This window comes from Orbicella franksi, chromosome 14 (assembly GCF_964199315.1).
Source record: "Orbicella franksi chromosome 14, jaOrbFran1.1, whole genome shotgun sequence".
Classification (NCBI taxonomy): domain Eukaryota; kingdom Metazoa; phylum Cnidaria; class Anthozoa; order Scleractinia; family Merulinidae; genus Orbicella; species Orbicella franksi.
This window is the reverse complement of record NC_138158.1, coordinates 5451721-5465891: the sequence shown is the minus strand read 5'-3', so window position 1 is coordinate 5465891 and position 14171 is coordinate 5451721. Positions and strand designations below refer to the sequence as shown.

At 40.6% G+C, this 14171-nt stretch overlaps 1 protein-coding gene across 2 annotated transcripts in view; it reads left to right on the top strand.

Moving 5' to 3' along the window:
* Window positions 1–14171, top strand: part of LOC145468071 (uncharacterized) — a 73681-nt gene that overhangs the window by 3617 nt on the left and 55893 nt on the right. The window contains exons 4-21 of one of the 2 annotated variants that reach the window (XM_081451735.1): window positions 195–526; window positions 615–837; window positions 1227–1274; window positions 1729–2060; window positions 2367–2589; window positions 3114–3137; window positions 3561–3892; window positions 4149–4371; window positions 4877–4924; window positions 5288–5619; window positions 8085–8307; window positions 8813–8860; window positions 9283–9614; window positions 9838–10060; window positions 11162–11209; window positions 11609–11641; window positions 12477–12761; window positions 13378–13542. In XM_081451735.1, the coding sequence (XP_081307861.1) occupies window positions 195–526; window positions 615–837; window positions 1227–1274; window positions 1729–2060; window positions 2367–2589; window positions 3114–3137; window positions 3561–3892; window positions 4149–4371; window positions 4877–4924; window positions 5288–5619; window positions 8085–8307; window positions 8813–8860; window positions 9283–9614; window positions 9838–10060; window positions 11162–11209; window positions 11609–11641; window positions 12477–12761; window positions 13378–13542 (3474 nt within the window). The remainder of the gene's footprint in view (window positions 1–194; window positions 527–614; window positions 838–1226; window positions 1275–1728; window positions 2061–2366; window positions 2590–3113; window positions 3138–3560; window positions 3893–4148; window positions 4372–4876; window positions 4925–5287; window positions 5620–8084; window positions 8308–8812; window positions 8861–9282; window positions 9615–9837; window positions 10061–11161; window positions 11210–11608; window positions 11642–12476; window positions 12762–13377; window positions 13543–14171) is intronic. The other variant, XM_081451736.1, reaches the window with a different exon arrangement.

Here is a 14171-nt window from a genome sequence, read left to right as displayed (position 1 = left end):
TGCAAACAGTTATTTTGTATAATTATATAATGAAAAGAAAATTACACGGTGGCTTGAGAGATATGAAGTGTATTTTCTCGTGTTAAAAACAATATTTTACCATTGGAAAATAAAATTGACATCTTCGCGCCACCGTGTAATAACTGTATATATCTGTGGTCAATAACCATCTTGTTTATTGCTTATATACGCAGCGTGCCGTGCCCGGGTCGATTTGGCTTTCATCATCGATGGTTCAGGAAGTATTGAGCATTATGGCAGAGGAAACTTCCGACGATGCCTCAACTTCGTGAAAGCGATTGTCAGAAAGTTTCACATCCGCAATGGACAAACCCGAATCGGAATCGTCTTGTACTCGTCCAGTCCTCGGCTCATCTTCGGTTTTAAACGATATTACCGTCGTAAGAATCAGCTTCTAAATGCTATAAACCGCATAAGATACCCCAGGGGTGGAACCAAGACCGGATATGCTATGCGGTATTGTTATAGCCGGGTGTTTAGATATGCGCGGAGAGGAGTTCGTAAGGTAAATCTCTTTTTCTTGATTAAGGGAAGTTTTCCGGTGTAAACAATGGCTGATATGCTGGAATTTAAGAAATTCGCCTCTTTTTTAGGTTGCCATAGTGATGACTGATGGCCGATCTTCTGACAACGTGAATAGCCCTGCTCAGTTGTTCCGTCGGAGAAACATCAAATGTTACGCGGTGGGAATCGGTCGGAGATATAACAGAAGACAGCTGTTACAAATAGCGGCAGGAGACCGGCGTCACGTGTTGACAGCAGGCTTCAGGAACCTAGGCTCCATTGTGAACACCATTCAACGACGAGCTTGTAGAGGTACGACTAGAGATCATTCATTGCTATCCATTCTGAGATAAGAGTAACTCAATTTCCTTGTTGTTAAATTCTGATCAACGTTGACGATTTCCGACAAAATTCCGAACTCAGTATAAACGTGACTAATATTGATGGAATAAAGTCGTGAGCAGTTATAGAAGCAATAAGAAACAACGATGTGACGCTGAAATTTCACATTTTGACACGCAATTTCTGCAAAAATTCTGTAAAAGTACAAGCAATTAACTTCTCCTCTTGGAGAAATATTCATGAAATATGTGCTCGCCTTTTGTTTCTAGTCATTTTATTTCAATCCGTCTTCATTATCCTTGTACTTATCGAAATGCTATCCTTGTACTTACCGTAAACTGCTGTGTGTTTGTTTCTAGGTGCACGTCCTGTTCGACCAATAAGGCCACGTTTACCGCCTAGAAGAGGTAAATGTTTCAGGGGGTATATAGCCTCTTCCAGAAGTTAAGTTAGCTGGGCGCCGCGCGAAAAATGGCGGGAGAAGCGCTGCTCCCACCAAGTCTCTCTTTCCTTTATTTCGCTCTCCGCCGATTTTTCGCGCTGCGCTCGAACCAACTGAACGCCTGGACGAGGCTAGGAGATATACCCTTAACATAAAAACAGTCCTCTACTTCCTGTTCCACGTCCACTAAAACAACTTACTAACTGGCCGATTGATCATTCAACCGAAAGAGTGAACAAGCAAAGGAATTAACCAACAAGAGAGCGAGTGAAAGACAACGAAGCACCAAAGAACGAAGAAACGGCACAAACAAGTGAACAATTGATCCCAGGGAAAAAGTCACCTCCGACAGCCATATTATTAGCTTTTTTCTGACTGCATTGGAAGTAATACTGAACAAGCTTTGTTGTTCTTCACAGGCTGCACTGCCCGAGTCGATTTGGCTTTTATCATCGATGGCTCAGGAAGTATTGAGCAATACGGCAGAGGAAACTTCCGACGATGTCTCAACTTCGTGAAAGCGATTGTCAGCAAGTTTCACATCCGCAATGGACAAACCCGTATCGGAATCGTTTTGTACTCGTCTAGTCCTCGGCTTATCTTCGGTTTTAATCGATATTACCGTCGTAAGAATCAGCTTCTAAATGCCATAAGCCGCATAAAATACCCCAGGGGTGGAACCAAGACCGGATATGCTATGCGGTATTGTTATAGCCGGGTATTTAGATATGCGCGGAGAGGAGTTCGGAAGGTAAATCTAGTTTTCTTTCTTTTTCTTTTTTTTTTCTTTATAAAGGGAGCATATTTTTGGTGTCAACAATGGCTAATAAGCGGGAAATTAACTTTTAATTAGTTTTTGGCATTTTTGTTAGAACGAGAACTGATGATGATGATGATAATGATGATGATGATAATAATGATAATGATGATGATCTGATGATGTTGACGAGGATGTTGTTGTTGTTGATGATGATGACGATGATGATAATGATGACGATGATGATGACATCATGAGAAAATCCTTGTTTTAAAATTAAGAAACTTGCCTCTTTTTTAGGTTGCCATAGTGATGACTGATGGTCGATCTTTCGACAACGTGAATAGCCCTGCTCAGTTGTTCCGTCGGAGGAACATCAAATGTTACGCAGTGGGAATCGGTCGGAGATATAATAGAAGACAGCTGTTGCAAATAGCGGCAGGAGACCGGCGTCACGTGTTGACAGCAGGTTTCAGGAACCTGGGCTCCATTGTGAACACCATTCAACGACGAGCTTGTAGAGGTACGACTAGAGATCATTCCTTGTTATCCAAAATATTATTAGTAATAATTAGGGTGAATTATGAAATGAATGTAACTAAATTTCCTTGTTGCTAAATTGGTACAGATTCTGATTGCATTTTAAAAGTGTTTCAACTCATTTTTTAGTATCACCTTTGACTTTTTCCGCCAAAATTCCGGCGTTATAAACGTGGATAATGTTTTAGTTGTTGAGGCCTTATGTGACACCTAGTCACAAAAGAGATAGGGGAATGTGAGGGTGTAGAAGCAATAAGTAATAACCATTTGACGTTGAAATTTCACATTTTAACACGCAATTCCTGCAAACATTCTGTAAAAGCACAGGCAATTAACTTCTGATCTCGGAAAAATATTCATGAAATATTGTACTCGCCCTAAGTTTTCATAAATTTTATTATAATCCTTCTTCGCTATGTTCGTGTTCACATATTCTTTGCTATCCTTGTACCAGAAGCACATGCTTCTGCTTGTACTTATCGTAAACTGCTGTATGTTTATTTCCAGGTGCACGTCCTGTTCGACCAAGAGGTAAATGTTTCAGGAAGTATATAGCCTCTTCCAGAAGTTCACTTAGCTTGGCGCCGCGCGAAAAATGTCGGGAGAAGCGCTCCTCGTACTAACTCTCTCTCTCCTTCATTTTGCTCCGCCGATTTTTCGCGCTGCGCTCGAACTAACTGAACGCCTGGAAGAGGCTAGGAGGTCTACCGTTAACATAAAAAATATACGCTACTTCTTGTCCCTCGTCCACTATTACAAACAACTTACTAATTGGCCGATTGATCAACCAACCGAAATAGATTGGAAGCAAAGGAAATAGCCAACAACAGACCGAGTAAAAGACAACAAAGCATCAAAGAACAAAGAAAAGGCAAAACGCAAAAATGCCCTGTTATTAGCTTTTCTCGGACTGTATTGGAAGTAATGCTAAACAAGCTTTGTTTTTCTTCACAGGCTGCACTGCCCGGGTCGATTTGGCTTTTATCATCGATGGTTCAGGAAGTATTGAGCAATATGGTAAAGGAAACTTCCGACGATGTCTCAACTTCGTGAAAGCGATTGTCAGCAAGTTTCACATCCGCAATGGGCAGACCCGTATCGGAATCGTTTTGTACTCGTCCAGCCCTCGGCTCATCTTCGGTTTTAATCGATACTACCGTCGTAAGAATCAGCTTCTAAATGCTATAAGCCGCATAAGATACCCCAGGGGTGGAACCAAGACCGGATATGCTATGCGGTATTGTTATAGCCGGGTGTTTAGATATGCGCGGAGAGGAGTTCGGAAGGTAAATCTATTTTTCTTTCTTTTTTGTTTTGATAAAGGGAATTTAGTTTTGGTGTCAACAATCGCTATTAAGCTGGAAATTAACTTTTAATTAGTTTTTGGTATTCTCGTTAGAATGAGAATTGATGATGATGATGATGATGATAATGATAATGATGATGACGACGACGATGATGATGATGATGATGATGACGATGATGGCATGACATCATGAGAAAATCCTGGTTTCAAAATTAAGAATTTTACCTCTTTTTTAGGTTGCCATAGTGATGACTGATGGCCGATCTTTCGACAACGTGAATAGCCCTGCTCAGTTGTTCCGTCGTAGGAACATCAAATGTTACGCGGTGGGAATCGGTCGGAGATATAACAGAAGACAGCTGTTACAAATAGCGGCAGGAGACCGGCGTCACGTGTTGACAGCAGGCTTCAGGAACCTGGGCTCCATTGTGAACACCATTCAACGACGAACTTGTAGAGGTACATGTACAACTAGACATCATTCCTTGTTATCCAAAATATTATTATTAATAATTAGGGTGAATTATGAAATGAATGTAACTAAATTTTCTTGTTGTTAAATTGGTACAGATTCTGATTGCATTTTAAAAGTGTTTCAACTCATTTTTTAATATCACCTTTGACTTTTTCCGCGAAAATTCCGGCGTTAGAAACGTGGATAATGTTTTAGTTGTTGAGGCCTGATGTGACACCTAGTCACGAAAGAGATAGGTGAAAGTGAGGGTGTAGAAGCAATAAGTAATAATAATTTGACGTTGAAATTTCACATTTTAGCACGCAATTCCTGCAAACATTCTGTAAAAGTACAGGCAATTAACTTCTGATCTCGGAAAAATATTTATGAAATAAATTAGTCGCCCTACGTTTTCATACATTTTATTATAATCCTTCTTCGCTATGTTCGTATTCTCATATCCTTTGCTATCCTTGTACTTACCATAAATTGCTGTGTGTTTATTGCAAGGTGCACGTCCTGTTCGACCAATAAGACCACGTTTACCGCCTAGAAGAGGTAAATGTTTCAGGAGGTATATAGCCTCTTCCAGAAGTTAAGTTAGCTGGTCGCCGCGCCGATTTTTCGCGCTGCGCTCGAAGCAACTGAACGCCTGGAAGAGGCTAGGAGGTCTACCGTTAACATAAAAACTATACGCTACTTCCTGTGCCTCGTCCACTACTAGAAACAACTTACTAATTGGGCGATTGATCAAGCAACCGAAAGAGAGAGGAAGCAGAGGAAATAACGAACAAGAGACCCAGTGAAAGACAACAAAGCATCAAAGAACAAAGAAAAGGCAAAACGCAAAACAGCCAGATTATTAGCTTTTTTCTGACTGTATTGGAAGTAATACTGAACAAGCTTTGTTGTTCTTCACAGGCTGCACTGCCCGAGTCGATTTGGCTTTTATCATCGATGGTTCAGGAAGTATTGAGCAATACGGCAGAGGAAACTTCCGACGATGTCTCAACTTCGTGAAAGCGATTGTCAGCAAGTTTCACATCCGCAATGGACAAACCCGTATCGGAATCGTTTTGTACTCGTCCAGCCCTCGGCTCATCTTCGGTTTTAATCGATATTACCGTCGTAAGAATCAGCTTCTAAATGCCATAAGCCGCATAAGATACCCCAGGGGTGGAACCAAGACCGGATATGCTATGCGGTATTGTTATAGCCGGGTGTTTAGATATGCGCGGAGAGGAGTTCGGAAGGTAAATCTAGTTTTCTTTCTTTTTCTTTTTTTTTCTTTATAAAGGGAGCATATTTTTGGTGTCAACAATGGCTAATAAGGGACCGTTCATTTTTTATAAGGTAGAGGGGGCTGGTGGGATTTGGGGGGGGGGGGCATGCGAAAAAAAATGGCTTTCGAGGGGGGGCCATCCCAAAAAAATAAGGGAAAAAGGGGGGGTCACGTGAAATATTTTAGTAAAACTTTAAAATGGCATAATGTTTGAATATCAAAAAAATTGCTATAGAATAAACATAGAAGGCAGGATATAAATTTATTACAAACTTTCCTTCTGCTTTAAAAAAAACGTTTGGCGACAAAAAGCATTTGTAGCTACTGAAAAGAAGTATTTAACACTGTTATTTTCGAATGCAACTTTCACTGGCACTCATCTTCATCTCCGCTGTCGTCGAGTTCTTCGTCGCCGCTTGTGCTGCTATGGGAGTCTCTTTCACCAATGCTGCAAGAAGCAGCAATGCTTTCCGTCAGAGTGTACTCTTCAGGGTACATGAAGGTGTAAACATAATCTCTGACTTCCCGCCCAAGGTTGGTGGTGATTCTGCTTATTGCAGCATTGGTGAAATAATTCCCTTCCAAGAGCTGTGCGATGTATGGCCCATCTCTTCTAAATATCGACGTGGCAACATCCTCAACTTTAAGACACTCTTCCGGGACGGCCGTTCTAGGAGGGTACACAAGGCATTGTGGAAGATCATTTCCTAGCGGGTTTCCAACACAGATTCCATAAACTCGTTGGACGTTGTTTTCAGTCCGCTTCCTCTTTCTTTCATTTGACTTTCTGCGGTTTTCTTTTTTCATTCTCCTTTTGTTGATGTGCTGTTTGAGTATGCCTTTGAATATGCTGTTATAATTGCTATTCTTATTTTCTAGTGCTTCCATGTCCTGCGTAACCTTCGTCAACTTAGCTTCTGTACGTTTGATCTGTTTTACATTAAAACTGTGGGCAAATTCTTCGCCCTGCTAGCCCATTGGACTGAAAGAGTGTGGAATCGTGTTCCTTTACATCTTTCAATTTGACATTCAACTTTTCCACCATTGCTCTGTGCTCTTTGACGGAGAAGTTCAGTTTTCTTCCATCACTGGGCTTCAACTGGTACCCTTGCATGGAAAACTCACTCGCCCTTTCTGAACAGCCATCCGCACCTAGAAAAATTGCTTCTTTTGCATGTAAGATGTCAAACTGCCTGGATCGTCCAGCTGTAAACCTTTTCTTAAACGACTCGTCGCTTTCGCCATTATTGCGCATTTTGGAATGAGCCTCTTTCATGATGCTCATGTAGTAATGCGCTCTTTCCCCGATTGGATTAACAATATAAAGAAGAAAGAGCATGGAAGTGGCAGGCTGGTTTTATCTGACTCAGAGAGCGTTGCTCTATTTGTAGATAAGTTTATTGTCAAATGGAAGTTTGTGGTGGATTATCTTCAGCATCTTGAAGTGCTGGAATTTAAAAGGAAAAAGAGAGCAGAAGAAAAGGCAAAGTTAAGTAGGGAGGAGGATTATCCTTGGACTGAGTTGTTCGAAGATCTAACCAAGCTTAAAAAGCTACGTGTTCCAGAACTAAACAAGTACTCAAACCACCACGGGCTGAAGCAGCATTTGAAAAGCAGCAAGAGTGAGAAAGTAAAGGCAATTGTAAGACATTCATGCTTGCAGTAGAAGAGTCCTCTCAGAGCTGGCCAACCAACACTGAGAAATGCTAGGACATTGACACAAAATGACAACAGGGCAAGTGCTGACAGCAGTGAAACGGATGAAAGTGACAATGATGAGTATGACAGTGATGCCATTGACTCTGGGGGAGAAGATGACTCAAGTGACGTCATTCTTGCATTCATCAATTCAGATGAGGAAGATGCCAATGAGAGGCCAAATGCCACACGCTCAGGGCGAGCCACAACTAGGAGATCCGAAATTGACTTCTCTTTCTTTTGATTTGTTTTTTAAACAACAGCTCTCTGTCGTATAAAGATTGTAAATATTGTCTTCATAGTGAGCACAATAACGTGAAGTAGGGGGATAATAGAGAAATATTAAAAAAGTTGAAATCTAAATATTGTTTGTTCAATTTTCTTTGGGGGGGGGTCATCCCAAAATATGACCGCTATAAGGGGGGGCCATGTGAAAAAATTGGTAAGCTGAGGGGGGGTCATGCGATTTTTAAATGGTGCTTCCTAAATCCCACCAGCCCCCCCTCCCTCATAAAAAATGAACGGTCCCTAAGCGGGAAATTAACTTTTAATTAGTTTTTGGCATTTTTGTTAGAACGAGAACGGATGATGATAATGATGATGATGACGACGATGATGTTGACGAGGATGTTGTTGTTGTTGTTGTTGTTGTTGATGATGATGATGATAATGACGATGATGGCATGACATCACGAGAAAATCCTTGTTTTAAAATTAGGAAACTTGCCTGTTTTTTAGGTTGCCATAGTGATGACTGATGGCCGATCTTTCGACAACGTGAATAGCCCTGCTCAGTTGTTCCGTCGCAGGAACATCAAATGTTACGCGGTGGGAATCGGTCGGAGATATAACAGAAGACAGCTGTTGCAAATAGCGGCAGGAGACCGGCGTCACGTGTTGACAGCAGGCTTCAGGAACCTGGGCTCCATTGTGAACACCATTCAACGACGAACTTGTAGAGGTACATGTACAACTAGACATCATTCCTTGTTATCCAAAATATTATTAGTAATAATTAGGGTGAATTATGAAATGAATGTAACTAAATTTTCTTGTTGTTAAATTGGTACAGATTCTGATTGCATTTTGAAAGTGTTTCAACTCATTTTTTAATATCACCTTTGACTTTTTCCGCGAAAATTCCGGCGTTAGAAACGTGGATAGTGTTTTTGTTGTTGAAGCCTTATGTGACACCTAGTCACGAAAGAGATAGGTGAAAGTGAGGGTGTAGAAGCAATAAGTAATAATAATTTGACGTTGAAATTTCACATTTTAACACGCAATTCCTGCAAACATTCTGTAAAAGTACAGGCAATTAACTTCTGATTTGGGAAAAATATTCATGAAATATTGTACTCGCCGTAAGTTTTTTTACATTTTATTATAATCCTTCTTCGCTATGTTCGTATTCTCATATCCTTTGCTATCCTTGTACTTACCATAAACTGCTGTGTGTTTATTTCCAGGTGCACGTCCTGTTCGACCAATAAGACCACGTTTACCGCCTAGAAGAGGTAAATGTTTCAGGAAGTATATAGCCTCTTCCAGAAGTTCAGTTAGCTTGGCGCCGCGCGAAAAATGTCGGGAGAAGCGCTCCTCGCACCAAGTCTCTCTCTCCTTCATTTTGCTCCGCCGATTTTTCGCGCTGCGCTCGAAGGAACTGAACGCCTGGAAGAGGCTCGGAGGGCTACCGTAACATAAAAAATATACGCTACTTCCTGTCCCTCGTCCACTACTACAAACAACTTACTAATTGGCCGATTGATCAACCAACCGAAAGAGAGAGGAAGCAAAGGAAATAACCAACAACAGACCAAGTGAAAGACAACAAAGCATCAAAGAACTAAGAAAAGGCAAAAGGCAAAAATGCCCTGTTATTAGCTTTTCTCGGACTGTATTGGAAGTAATGCTAAACAAGTTTTGTTGTTCTTCACAGGCTGCACTGCCCGAGTCGATTTGGCTTTTATCATCGATGGTTCAGGAAGTATTGAGCAATACGGCAGAGGAAACTTCCGACGATGTCTCAACTTCGTGAAAGCGATTGTCAGCAAGTTTCACATCCGCAATGGGCAGACCCGTATCGGAATCGTTTTGTACTCGTCCAGCCCTCGGCTCATCTTCGGTTTTAATCGATATTACCGTCGTAAGAATCAGCTTCTAAATGCCATAAGCCGCATAAGATACCCCAGGGGTGGAACCAAGACCGGATATGCTATGCGGTATTGTTATAGCCGGGTGTTTAGATATGCGCGGAGAGGAGTTCGGAAGGTAAGTCTATTTTTTTCTTTTTGTTTGGATAAAGGGAGCATATTTTTGGTGTCAACAATCGCTAATAAGATGGAAATTAACTTTTAATTAGTTTTTGGCATTTTTGTTAGAACGAGAACGGATGATGATGATGATGATGATGATGATGATGATGATGATAATGATGACATGACATCATGAGAAAATCCTGGTTTTAAAATTAAGAAATTCGCCTGTTTTTTAGGTTGCCATAGTGATGACTGATGGCCGATCTTTTGACAACGTGAATAGCCCTGCTCAGTTGTTCCGTCGGAGGAACATCAAATGTTACGCGGTGGGAATCGGTCGGAGATATAACAGAAGACAGCTGTTGCAAATAGCGGCAGGAGACCGGCGTCACGTGTTGACAGCAGGCTTCAGGAACCTGGGCTCCATTGTGAACACCATTCAACGACGAGCTTGTAGAGGTTAGACTTGACACCTGTTATTTTGTTAAGTTACTCTTAGGCTGAAATCAAATGTTACGGTGAAATCTTGTTTTAAGTCACTCAAAAATTGTGTGATAATATCTTGTGTGTTTTAAAAGGGCTGATTGGTGTGACCTTTTTGTTAAACTGTACTGAGATTAATATTATTGATGTGAAGTATATATGAAATAGTTCATATGTGAACTGCGGTTGTAGATGAAAGTGAAGAATGATCATCGCAGTAAATTTTCCAATTTAAGCAATTGGAAAGAAGAAGCCTGAAAAAAATCAGGGCTTCAACGGGATTCGAACCCATGACCTCCGCGATACCGGTGCGATGCTCTACCAACTGAGCTATGAAGCCACACATTGGGAGTGAGGCCAATTAATTGAGTTCATATCTTCCCGTGAGGAGTGAAATGATGTGAAGTATATATGAAATAATCCATATGTGAACTGCGGTTGTAGATGAAAGTGAAGAATGATCATCGCAGTACATTTTATTGTAATTTATTGTAGCCCGATCGCGACAATTTGGGCACTAATAGTCTTAATTCATTACCTGGTTGTTAGTAACATGCGCAGATGATATAGGGTAATATATTTTTGTTGTTGTTTTGTTAAGTATAAAGAGATGAAGAAACTCACTGGAATTTGCTATGTTTTGTTTGTCTGTCCATTCGTTTCTTTGCCCGCCTATTCATCCGTGTGTCTGTCTGCCTTCTCCTGTTTTGTCCGTCTGTCTGCCGTTTTGTCTATGTTTCTATGTGTCTGTCTCCTTGTCTCTCTGACTCTCCGTCTGTCTGTCCGTCTGTCTGTCTTTCTGTTTGTCTTTGTATCTTTCCGTCTTTCTCGAAGATCAAATCTCTGCAATCGGAGAAATTCCATGTTGAAATAAACGTGTCTGTCTGTCTGTCTGTCTGTCTATGTATCTGTCCGTGTCCTTGTCTGTCTGTCTGTCTGTCTGTGTGTCTGTCTATCTGCCAGTCTATCTGTCTGTCTCTGCTGTTCGTCCTCTTATTCTGGCACGAAAAAGAAACTGCACCAAAAAAGGTAATTTTAATAATTGATGATAATTAATACTGAGTATATCGTTTTCAGGCGTCCGCCCTGTTCGACCAGTGAGGCCTCGTTTACCGCCTAGAAGAGGTAATGTCTGGGAGAACGTTTAAATTCATTTCAAAGAAAGCTAAGGCTCTCCAAACAAAATAATATTTACATTTTCTTTCTCAAAAAGCGGGACGGAATTGGGGGTGAGGTGGGTGGGTTTTTTCTTGTGTCTTCTGTTCTTTCATCCTAAGCCCTACTCTCTGGAAGATCCTTCACTGATTGTCAGCAGTCCACAGCGGGCTACATTTGTGGCAAAAAATGATCTCATATTTCACCTTTGTTGTTAGAGCAAGAACGCTGTTTGCAAACAAATCCATTATTGGCTAAGATGAATGTTTTCTTGTAGTGTCTTTATTACCCTCCTGAGTCTCAATTTATTAATTTATGTTTCTCGTATATACTGGTGTCATTGAATTTCTTTCGCTGTTTATCTTCCAGGACGAACAATAAGGATCACTGCTAATGTAATAGGTGAGGGCAAATGTGTACATCTGACGCAATTTTGTCAATAATTGAGAGCTTTGATATAACAACCTGCATTACGTTGGACGTCACATGTACCTTGACGCTTGAAATCACAAGACGCCAAATACTTTCGTTTCCAGGATTTTGCAAATGCTTCTCGTTCTTCCTACGGACGACGCTAGGGACTAGATTTTGCATTACTTTTACGATATCGTTTACTCTCTTAGTTCGAAGGGCACAGCAAAATAATCTAATAGCTCTTCTGCTGGTTCAAAAATAAACACTTTCTTGAAAGCGCTCTAACTTGCGAAAAAGTGAATCTATTAAAGGCGCTTCGTCATTGTTTGCTTGTGTTGAATAACCTAAATTTTCCAAGTTCGTCGTTTGTAATCCGTTTTAATCTTCTTCATCCTTGGCCATCCTTGTTTCTTTATGGTTTATTATTGTCTCTTTGGTGTTTTTCTATCTTAGTAAACTATTATTTCCAGGTTTTCTTCAACTTAAACGTACTTTTGTTCGTGGCCAAATTAACGCAGAATACCGTGACCGAGCTCCTTTAACTACAGTATTCTTTAACGGCTTATCAAAACAGTTGTTATTCTCAACATCGGGAATATTTTTGTCATTACACCATCTTCAAATGCAGGTTTTTTTCTTCGCTGAATTGATGATCGTGAGCTTAAGATAATTTTAAACACTAAATCCTAAAATACGAAAAAATTGTTACCTTGTTTCTTGAACATACATATCGCAAACTATCTTTTACATTACGCGCTGCCAAGGCATTTATGACGCTCGCTTCACTACACAGGCGCACTTACACAAAGTATTTCTATTACAGCAATAAGCAGGGGCTGCTACAGGGATACAGGTCGACGAGCCATCGCTCCGCTCGAAGGCCGCGGAAGTCGCCTTCTGCGAGGAAGTTACCGCAGAAGACGGTACGCTATACAGAAATGCGCTCTGGCTGCAAAGAAACGAGGCTTTAGCACTTTTGCCATACAACATGGGGGATGGTGTGCATCAACCAAATATGCTTTTCGAACATATAGAAAATACGGGAAATCCAACAGATGTAGGAATGGAAAAGGAGGACCGTGGGCTAATGATGTTTACGTTCTAAGAGGTTAGTTTGGGCCAATAACGTTATTGAGTTAGGAGAGTGGGAGTTAATCAGCTAAAAGAGGCCCAGTAGTAGGTGAGAGGAGAGATAGAGGAGGGGTGGCGGGTAGGTGAGAAGCAGAGAGATAAAGTGCAACCGGCCATCTAAATATGAAATAAACAGAACAAATCCCCTCCAAAAATACGTCAGTAAAATACGTAATTCCAGTTTTTTTTTTCCTTCTCAATACCCTTTGAGTGCGACTATGGCCCTATAGGTTAACTATCTAGCAATAGCCTGCTCATAAAGACTGGAACTAGAACATGTGCCTGCAAGCCTTGTGAAAGAGGCATCTTATTTTCAAGAATGGCGGGCAACGTCACAAGCAACACGATTTACTTCTGTCAATTCTTCAATGACCCGCATGTTTTCAGTTTTCTCCAGGTTTTCGACCCAAGTCTTCAGTACATAAGCTTTCCTTTGTGATCAACCTAATAAGCTTCTAGGAAAATGTTATTTTGGAACAATGTTACATATCGAAGTGAAACTTTCTATCTCAGGGCAGGACCTTCGCAATTTGATCTTAAAAAAGTGTCTTCAGTATTGCGTAATTTTAATCAAGTCTATTTTCACTCTCCAGGTTCTTGCCGCAAACGCACCACTCAAAACTTTTGCTGTGTTTTCCCATTCATTTATCGCGGTAGACGATACAACCACTGTACAAGAATTAAGTCCAGACGACCTTGGTGTGCTCTTACTCCAAATTATGATGTAGATAAACTGTTCGGTTATTGTGGAAGAAGAGGTATTTAAAGAGTATACTGAAATGGATAGAAAGTTGTCATAGAGTCCTGGAGAAGTAATATATCAAACAAGAAAGATCGTGTTTGACCACATTCCAAACACCGAGAAGAGAGTTGAAATATGACGTGTAGCGGGGTATTTTTCACGAACTGTGAGGTGTTTGGAAATGTGGTCAACACTGTCTGGAGTGTTTAATATATCTTCTCAATCAAAGCTAAAACTAAGGAGAAAACGGAGAAATGAAATCGTAAAAATCTATTCTAATTAAGATAACATGTCCAAACACCGTTACCATCATGATTTCCTTTGTTTAAGCTCGATGAATTATTAATGACTTTGACAAGCCCTATTCTCACCGTGTTTAAGGTGTTAACTTGGTGTATTTAACTGTGTTTTCTATATACGTTTTTGCCAGTGATACTTTAAACTCTGACCTAGTAAGGATTTTATTTTAGTTATGATCAACTGAAATTTAGTGATAATTTATGTAGAAAGGAAGGTGCCGAATACTCTGGGATCTACGTAGATAAATGCTTCTATCATAGCCAAAGTTTGTCCATAAAAGAATCGGTAATCGTCTTTGCTAAGAGAATCTCTTCAGAACCTCGGTTGTCAAAAATTGATTGCCTT